The sequence below is a fragment of the Mercenaria mercenaria genome, chromosome 17, assembly GCF_021730395.1.
Source record: "Mercenaria mercenaria strain notata chromosome 17, MADL_Memer_1, whole genome shotgun sequence".
In the NCBI taxonomy this organism is placed as follows: Eukaryota; Metazoa; Mollusca; class Bivalvia; order Venerida; family Veneridae; genus Mercenaria; species Mercenaria mercenaria.
The window spans coordinates 65,603,773-65,614,269 of NC_069377.1; the positions used below are offsets into that span (position 1 = coordinate 65,603,773).

Here is a 10,497-nt window from a genome sequence, read left to right on the forward strand (position 1 = left end):
ATTTCGACGCATCTTACATGATACTTGTTACGAAGCTTTTGATTGGCTTAAATATTTGTGCAATCACTGTAAGTAATGTGCTACACCATAACTGTCATGGATGTTGCAGTAAAACTTGACATAAAAGCAGATGCAAGTAGATAATCAATATTAAGGCCAAATGATATAAATAAATCTGAAAACATTTAAACATTCATGAACATAAGGGGCTAAGAACATAAATAATCACTCTGCTTTTTTAATACACATTGTCTGATTTTTTTCTTTCATTTTTCGGGACTGCAGTGTTTATAGAGGAATTTGGCACATTTTGTTTTATACAAAACTTTAGATGAACCCAGTGTTTGCAGCCTACTTGGCAAGAGAAAAAAAATGAAGTGTGTAGTAATGATCGCATTGATATATAATGCGTACACCTTCCAAAACAGTGCATAAAATAGTGCGATTACATATGTCACATGGCAGTGATGTGACCTTGATAGCACCAAAGTCAGCTGCAGACGTATACAAAAAAATTTCCAGTAACTTTTTTAATCTAAGCTTCCACAGGGACGTTTTTAAAATGGATGAAAATTTGCATTAGTAGAAACATTAAAAATCATGTATAGGGTAAATAAGAGTTGATAAATATCTTCAAATCCCGAACTTTGCAACCTTTTTATCGGTAAAATTAACCATGATGTTTTCTGTCATTACACCCAGTAACTACGTCATCGGAAACCCAAAGTTAATCGAGAACGAGGTCAAAACAGAAATGGCGTCGAAATAGGTGTGCGTTAAATTACGTGGTGCGACGATATGATAACCCCTGTAACACTAAAAGGTATAAAAAAAAAATATGACGCTAAAATTATGTAAACTTCTTTCGAGTACTGAATAGTTTCTTTGTAAGCGGATATGTAAAAGATAAACCCTGTTTCTAGGCAGTGCCTTTGTTCATACTGCATCTTCTGTAAGGCTTACACCTTCAAGATTGATAAGACAAACCTAATTTATTTATGCTTCATCCGAAATTCTGTCTGTCCACAATTATATCAAGTAGAAAGGTGGTAATAACTGATTTAGAATAACACATACGGCCATCACGTCCTTGTACCAGGAGATTATATCATAAATACGTTAAAACTACGTAACTTTACCGCTTAAGGCAAAATGCATTCCTCCAATCCCGCTGTAAAGTTCTAACACTCGCACCTTGTTCAAGGGCGCAGCCATCTTTGTCCATTTGGAATAGTTCGTTAAAATAGGTTAACTCAAATTAAGAACATATATAGTATTTGATACCCTACATGTTATATCCCAAGTGGTCTAGTGGTTAGGATTCCGCGCTCTCACCGCGGCGGCCGGGGTTCGATTCCCCGCTTGGGAAGATTTTTTTTTTTTTCCCTAAAACAGTTTTTTTTCTTCTGCACTCGATTTGTTTCAAAATATTTGGAATCAGCTTACTGTATGTGTGTTGGCTATTTTTCCATGACCGCAAGTGTCCCAATGAGAACAAGCTAGTATAAATCTAGATCTACTTCAAATCCAATGGAATGGATGTTTTTAATCTTCTAATGTTTAAAAAGTTTTCGTAATGATAAAGTTTTCCTTTAGTAGACATAATGATGTTTCACAGGGCTTAAATTTTAGAGCCGAATCATATAATTATATGATATAAGGTCTATTATCTACTTGCCTTTGTCTTCTGGATATAGCTCTAATATTGATATTAGGCCTAATACACACCCACCTTATGTTATTGGATGTTAAACTGTCTAAATTGTCCCACCCACTGAAAAAAGCGACATGCTTACAAGTCTGCAGTGACATTGACTTTTTAGATTTAATACTTCATATCAATCTGTATATTTTTTAATCTACTAAGCAGTAATATTCAAACATCTCACTTTAGCAGCAAGATATAACGACGTTACATTTACCAGTGAGCAACGTCAAATTAAATAACATTTTTTTGATTACGTTGTTTCTACTAGAGCTACCTATCATTGTTTTGATAGATAAATGACCCGTACTATGAGAAAACCAATATAGTGCATTTGCGACCAGAATTGACCCGGACCAGCCTACGCATCCATATAAGGGTACTAGATATGATGCTGCCAATTACAGACCCGTCTCATTGACCTGCCTCTGCTGCAAGCTATTAGAACATGTCCTTGTAAGCAACATCTTGAAACACCTAGATAATCACCAAGTACTGCATGATTGCCAGCATGGCTTCCGAGCTCGCAGAAGTTGCGAAACACAACTACTGACGTTGTACCATGAGTTGGCCTCTGCACTAGACAAGCGTACACAGACTGATATGATTATCCTGGACTTTAGTAAAGCGTTCGATCGAGTACCACACCAACACCTTGATTTTTATCAACGACCTGCCTGAGTGCGTCAAATCCAGAATACGGTTGTTTTCCGATGACTGCATCCTATATCGCCACATCAAGTCAGCAGCAGACCAAGCACAACTACAAGAAGACCTGAATTCTCTTGCTGCATGGAAACAAAAGTGGGGTATGGAATTCCACCCACAGAAGTGTAGTGTCCTCAGAGTCACAAGGTCAAAGACTCCCAGAGCCCATACATACAACCTGAAAGGTGTAGGTCTTAGTGTCGGCAGCAGCACGAAATACCTTGGCTTGGATTTACAATCTAACCTAGCTTGGAGGCAGCACATTAATCGCACCACCAAGAAAGCCAACAACATGCTGGGCTTCCTAAGACGAAATTTGCACAAAGCAACAGAAGACACCAAGACAAGTGCCTACAACGCCATGGTACGCTCACATCTGGAGTCCATACCAGAAGGACTTGATCCATAAGGTAGAAATGGTTCAACGCAGAGCAGCGCGATTTGTCACCAATCGCTATCGAAATACCAGCAGTATATCAGATATGCTACAACACTTGCAGTGGGAGTCCCTCCAGACAAGGAGAGAAAAGGCACAGCTCATCATGCTTTACAAGATCGTGCATGACCTAGTGGATATTCCAGCCCCCACATATCTTACACCTGTCACCTCTAGAACAAGAGCAGCACATAAAAACCAGTTCCATCAGTACTCTACATCAACCGACTACTACAAATACAATTTCTTCCCTAGGACCATCCCGACGTGGAACAGACTTCCAGCCAGTGTCGCCGAGGCTCTCTCTTTGGCATCTTTCAAGAGAGAGCTGTCTTCCCAGCCATTCTAAGGGATCAGTATGCCTTTCTGATGCACCTCAAATGACGAGGGAGCACCGCCGGCGGGACCTTGGGCCCTGGTAGCGCCACGCAAGCCGGACTTGTCACTCAGATGGGATTTATTAGAGGGCACTTCTCATGCTTTTATCTTTACTTTACTTTTTGCAACACATCCTTGACCGTTTCTTTTTCCTTACTGTATTATATTTTACTTCATGTTTCTTATTTCTTAACTGCTGTCTTTTCTTGCGCACCGTCAAGTCATGGTCAATGTTGACAGTTTGACGTACAATGTAGATGTAGATGTAGATTTTTTGCTTTCAAACCCTAATGCAATTAGAGAAACCGTTAGCGAACAGTCTGCATCCATGCTAGTCACAAATGCTCTATGTTGGTTTTCTCATGGGGTGGTTCAAATTACGACAGGTGAATTTTCCCTCTCTGAAAAACCGTGCAATAGTTGTTGTTTTTTTTAATTATTCCCCGACCTATGCCTATATATAAACTTTTGCCATCTTCGTGGGAACTTCTGTATTCCGTCTGCAAACCATGAAGTGGACCTTATTCTTCTTATCGTTCGCGACTACACTGTCAGACCAGTAGCCTCGATGAAACTTGTGGTTTGCCGCAGATCCTCAATGCCTCCATACAATTTCTGGGGGATTGAGGTATCTATCGGTCAAGTCGCAGCTCGCTACTGGTCATGCCTTTTGCATCTCTGAAGTATATGCTCCGCAGTCTGATCTTCTTCACCACATGGACAAGTTGGCGATGATGTCAGTCTGTATTTCTTATACATGTTAGCATTGAGCTTTTTGTGCCCTGAGCGGAGCCTGACCATCATCACTTGTTCAGACCGATCAAGGAGATGAAAAGCATCTTCCTCTATCCTTGGTCTCGTTAATGCCTTGATGATGGTGACTTTCTCCATGTAACTCACAGGTTCTGTTGGTTGTTCTGACTGAGCTCCTAGCTTAGCCAGTTTGTCTGCCTCTTCATTGCCTGCAAGTCCACAATGGGATGGAATCCATTGAAGTGCTACTTTGCGGGTTACTCAGGCTCTGCATTCTCCTGGCTAGCTGCGGAGCTTTATTGTTGATCAGAGCTTCCATGACAGACAGTGCATCTGTGAAAAAGACGACTGAGGAGCTTTCTTCTGCCGAGTCTTCAACCAATGAGACGGCCTTCATGAGTGCTTCAGTCTCTGCCTTGTAATTGCTGCAGTGTTTTCCTGTGGCTGCATGTAGTGTTTCTCTCTTGCCAGATGGGTATTGAATGAAAACTATGACTACACAGTGGACCTTATAATAATTATAAACGTAAAAATAATTCGTCTAAGTACTTTCAGGATCTCTATACTGAATCCGATTCTGCAGATTTTGACATACAGTGGAAAAACGAAATTGAATCACAAGTTAGCGATCTTATAGCTGAACTGAACTCAAATACAGTCAACTTTAGTCAAGTACGTATTCTTCCTGATACTTTGATTCTGTTACTTAAATCATGTAAAAGAGGAAAAATGAGTGGCTTTGACAATGTGTTTTATGAGCATCTTCAGTGCTATAATTAAGTTTCCGTATGTTCCACCTAAAATGAACAGAAGTGTGATTGTTACATTACACAAAGGCGGTAGAAAGCGAAAGGACGAACCTCAAAACTATAGAGCTATAACTCCGACCTAAGTCATCCTTAAACTTTTTGAAAGTGTCCTTTTATTGCGTTGTAAAAGCCAAATACAAAGTAAGCTGAGTGACCAACAGGGTGGTTTTCAGGCACAACTTGGGTGCACGATGACCTCATTTGCCGTTAAAGAGACTATACTTTTTGCCAGAGAGAACAATAGTAAGGCGTACGTATGTTACTTGGACTGTCGTCAAGCTTTCGACAGTGTGTGGCACACTGGGCGTATCTACAAATTAAGCAAGTGTGATTTAAATTCACTGTCACTTAAAACGTTTATTAACCTCTATAGCAGTATGACAAGTTGTGTACGCAATAAAAGCTTCACATGTGATTGGTTCTCCATCACCCAAGGGACGAGACAAGGGGGGAAAAGCTCACCTCTATGGGTGTCCCACATGGAATTATATGACACGATCTGGAATGTGCGCATAGATTCTGCGTAAAAAACTCACACTTAATGCCAATAATGACTTTGCATTGCATTCTCTTGGATTTACATCAATAATGACCCATGTTGATTACATTAAACTTAACTTCCTAGGGCAATTGTGTAGACTTCCTTGTAATTACCTGGCAAAGAAGATTTTCATGCATAGACTCTTCAGATTTGAGCAATGCTGCGAAAGACAGAGCTTTGGCTTTATTCCCGATATTTTCAATTTGTTGAGGAAATATAACTTTGTTGAAGTCTTACAAACATTTATGAAAACTGCTTGCTTTCCATCTAAATTTGCGTGGAAAAGTATGCTAAAGAAAAGTGTTTTCGGTGTTCAAATTGATACAGTAAAGACCAGACTGTGTAATGGAACGTTTGAAGGGTTCTATCCAGGTATATTTATGGAGAATGGGTCGTGCTACCTATGGAACCTATGTCGTAAATTTCCAGCTTCAAAAAGGATCTGTGTCAGTGCCGTATTTATACTGACAAAGCTCCGGTCCTATTCTGGTCGTTCAATATGTGACAAATGTGATTCTTTGGTTGAAAATGTAATTCTTCACAAGATTCAATATTGTACATCAAATGAAACTCTGCGGAGACAACTTTTAGTGAAGTTGCTTACGTCGACGAATGTTGAGTATTATAAAAGGTTCATGTCACACAGTCATATAGATCAAATATTTGAATTACTGGCTGGTTGTGTTTCATTTGAAAGTAATACCCTGGGCAAAGATGATATAGTCCTGTACTGTGCGAAGTGTTTCTCTGCATGATCAAGGCTTGACATGTGAAATGTTAGGAAGGTACTTTTATTAAAATGCATGTAGACTTCAATAAGCCTACTGGCTTCTAGTCCAATCCAGAATTTATGTATGTAAATAATCATTTGATATGTACATATTGGGAAATAAATATGTTTAAACCAAAATGCATGTACTATGTATTTTCGTTTTACTAGTAGGTTAGAAATAGTCTGTTCAAGTAAAAGTATCTGTTGTTTACTTGTTTACATTGAACACCATACTTATTTTATGTGCTGCTGAAATATTAACCATAGAAGATTTCACTTATGTTTCCATGTTTACAATTTCACATGTACATGTAATAACTCGTCTTCATGCCTTATTTATATCTTGAATTTCGTTTCGTCAAGGTTTAGTGTTGGCCACACAAGCGACATTTTGTCTATAAATGTGAAATTTTGTCTACGATTCATAGAGATTTCTTCATTACAGTGAAATTTCCATATAGATCTACTTATCGAATGTTTAAATGCATGTTTCGTATTGTAAATACTGTTTTATTGTTATACTGTTGTGTATTGTTCATTTCCCATTTGTACTTTGTCTGCAATGTTCATGTTTTATATGTTTGTATACTCATCATTATATGGTGGAAATAAAGATATCTATCTATATTCGTGGGAACTTCTGTATTCCGTCTGCAAACCATGAAGTGGACCTTCTGCTGCGTTACCGATTTACAGCTGAAATCGAAGGTCTCCTATTTGATTCCAGCGAGAATGTTTTCAGTTCTAGGAAAAAATACAATGTAAAAGACACAGGGGACAAGGTCTCATCTATGCGGAGGATGGGACAACAATTACCACTTGAGGGGGTTGATAAGTTCTATTGCACATGAGGCAATATGAGAGCAAAAGATGGACATTTTCTGGGCTAGCCTGTGACACAACGTTTAATTTTTTTGTTTCCTTTTTTTATGTTTTTTTTTTTTTTTTTTTTTCAAAATAACTTCTGGTATGTATCAGTCACTTGGCACGGAAAGAGCCAGTATTATTCCACGTGAATCCCCAAAATGCAACCATATCTCACTTATATTGATACCAATCTGAAGCTCCTGTTATTACGAATTTCTTGGTGCCTAACTAAGTTAAACTACTAATTCAGCGCAGTAAAGCAGGAACACTTATATGGACCTATATAGAGGAAAGAATGGTCACTTTCTCACGAGGCGGCCAAAGGTAAAATTCAAAAATGACTTTGTCCAGAGCATTTCTTCTTCATACATGGAGAGATTTTGATGTAACTCGGCACAAATGCCACCTTTGTTTTAAGAATTACGTCTTTTTTGTTGTTACTTTAGATTATATAGTAACTTTTTTATTACTGGCCGTAGGAAAAAGATCGAGACCTCTTTTCTGTTTAGGTTCTTTTGACCTATCACTACCTGGTTAAAAGTTTTTTGTTGGCTTATTTAGTTTTTTTTTAGGATTAATGTTACATTAATAGTTAAACTTATATGATTACTTTTTATAATCGGCCACAAATTTCATATGAAAACAACTCTAGGTTTTTATATATGCAAATTTTAATCCAAGTGTTTTTTTAATAACATATTGTATATATAGATTAGTACAAAATTATTAATGCATAGAGGCGAGAGCGTTGGCCTACGGATCGCAGGGTTGCGAGTTCGATCCCCGGGCGGGGCGTATGTTCTCCGTGACGATTTGATAAAATACATTGTGTCTGAAATCATTCGTTCTCCACCTCTGATAATTCATGTGGGGGAGTTGGCAGTTACTTGCAGAGAACAGGTTTAAACTGGTACGGAGTCCAGGAACACTGGATATATTGTTATTACAGAAACATGGTACAGAGGGAAGTAAAAAAGGCCAAGTCTGAGTACATGTCTTATAAACTTGAAGAAAATAAAAATGATCCTAAACAATTATGGTCAGATTTAAAATCACTTGGATATAGTAACAAAAGTAAATCTTCTCCTAGTATATTATTCTAAACATAGATAGCGCTAATTCTAAGCGCCTTCTAAGATTGCAAATCATTTTAATATCTTTTTTACCAGTGTTGCTTCAAGTTTAGTTTAAAAATTACTTTCGCCTTGCAACCTGTTTAGTGTTGATTCTGACAGTTTTAAACAATTTTATAGGAACAGAAACCCAGAGTCTAAGAAATTCAAACTACACACTGTTAGTGAAGACTATATCTACAAAGAATTGAGTAAACTCAACACCTCTGAAAGCACTGGTTTAGACAATATTCCAGCACGCTTTTTGAAAGATGCTGAACCTTATTAAAAATACACATTACCTATTTAGTAAATAGCTCCATTTCTAGCAACACTGTACCTAGTGAACTTAAAAGTGCTAAAGTTAAACCTTTGTTTAAGAAAAATAATAGATCTGATGTTTCAAATTACATACCAGTTAGCATCCTGTGTGTTATATCAAAAATTCTAGAAAAAAACTGTTTATAGTAAGCTAGAGTCTTTTTTTTTTTTTTTTTTTTTTTTTTTTTTTTTGTTAAACAAGGTCTTTTATACGAATTTCGAAGTGGCTTAAGATGTAATTACTCCACTGACTCATGCCTTATTCACTTGTCCGACCATATCAAAAACTCCAAAGGTCTGTATACAGGAATGATCATGTTGGATCTCCAGAAAGCTTTTGACACGGTGGACCATATAATTCTTTGTAGCAAATTAAAAGAAATGGGTGTGGAGTCAGTTGAGTGGTTTCATTCTTATTTGTCCGGTCGTAAACAAACAGTAAATGTGAATAATTCTATTCAGATTTTATGAATATTTCATGCGGTGTTCCGCAAGGAAGCATACTGGGCCCTTTACTTTTTCTATGCTATGTCAATGATATGAGTACTAGTATTAGTAATAAGTGCAAATTAATTTTATATGCAGATGATAGTGCTATCCTATTTTCTCATAAAGATCCAGATGTAATTGAAAATGTTCTAGGAAGAGAGCTTGAAAACTGTAGTAAATGGTTAGTTGACAACAAATTATCACTGCATCTTGGCAAAACTGAGTGTGTCTTGTTTGATTCTAAAAGAAAACTAGCGAAGGTTGACAAATTCAATGTATTTTGTAATGGTCATACCATAGAATCACAAAAATCTGTTAATATCTTGGCAGTGTATTAGACAATGATGTTTCTGCTACATCCACAATTATCAACATTGTTAAAAATGTCAATTCTAAACTGAAATTTTTGTATAGGCAAAGTTATTGTTTAAACATGAATATAAGAAAGAATTTATGTAATTCTTTAATACAATGTCATTTTGACTATGCCTCTTCATCTTGGTATAGTGGTATTTCAAAACAGTTGAAAAACAGATTACAAGTGACTCAAAACAAAGTTATCAGGTTTATCTGTGGTTATGATTACAAGAGATCTTTGAAAGTGTCAGACTTTTGTAATATTGGATGGCTTGATATTTAAAACAGAGTCAAACAACTAAGACTCAATCATGTTCATAAAATTTTTAATAATAGTTGTCCAGCATATTTACACAATAACCTCTCTCTTGTCTCTAAGAAACATTCTTATAATTGTAGACATAGTGTTAACAGCTTTCATCATTTCATGTACCTCAGGTTGACAGTTCTACATCGACTACTTTTTATTTTCAAGCTATAAATGACACTGGAATAGCCTTTCAAATAACATAAAAATTAAAAAAAACAAAAAAAAACACAACAAGTATACTTTTAAAAAAGCAATCAAAATAGAACTCATTGAATGTATGAAAAGTGCTGAAAAATAAGACTTTATCTTTTATTAGTTGTATGATATCATTTTATCAATATGTGTGCAATATTTCCTGATTTATTCTGTGATATGTATGTCATAATTGAATATAACTGTGATACTTGTAATAAACAGGGATTTCTTTGATAGACAAATACATGTAACTCTTGATTTAGACTATCATTTATGCTAGTAAGAGTTGTCTTTCTTAGAACACTGTTGTATAATTTTTCACAAGGACCCCATTGGAAATAAGTAGAAATACTTTATGGGTTATCCTGTGATATATATGTCACAAAATTTATTTTATTTATTATATAAAAGAGCTAGTCCATTTTTCTTTAATATCAATCTGAGATATAATTAAGACATAGCTATTTCTGTGATATAATTGAATGTTTGTTTGTAATATTGCTGGTTTTTATAATGTGATATTTGTAATATTTGTATTCATGACATATATATTCACGCATCTATCTATCTATCTATCTATCTATCTAACACTGGTTAGGTTAACTGACCGCCATTGAATGACTGAAATACTGTTGAAAAACGGCGTTAAACCTAGAACAAAACAAAAAGCAATAGTCTAATGCATAGAGCGTATGGCTATGAGTAAGAAATGTTTGGTTCCAAATGTGTCATTAGTAGATTCTA

At 36.3% G+C, this 10,497-nt stretch overlaps 1 protein-coding gene and 1 non-coding gene across 4 annotated transcripts in view; one reads left to right on the plus strand and one right to left on the minus strand.

Annotated features, from left to right (window-relative positions):
• LOC123536432 (tRNA (cytosine(38)-C(5))-methyltransferase-like) overlaps positions 1-1,248 on the minus strand; it is a 33,121-nt gene extending 31,873 nt beyond the window's left edge. The window contains exon 1 of one of the 3 annotated variants that reach the window (XM_045319621.2): positions 1,140-1,248. In XM_045319621.2, coding sequence (XP_045175556.2) covers positions 1,140-1,215 — 76 coding nt within the window. In that variant the 5' untranslated portion in view covers positions 1,216-1,248. Of the gene's footprint in view, positions 1-987; positions 1,008-1,134 lie in introns of those variants that run through there. The other 2 variants (XM_053528452.1, XM_045319622.2) reach the window with 2 other exon arrangements.
• Positions 1,249-1,297: 49 nt separating this feature from the next.
• Trnae-cuc (transfer RNA glutamic acid (anticodon CUC)) lies at positions 1,298-1,369 on the plus strand. Its single transcript has one exon. It is a non-coding gene; the product is annotated as a tRNA-Glu (tRNA).
• The last annotated feature ends 9,128 nt before the right edge of the window (positions 1,370-10,497 follow it).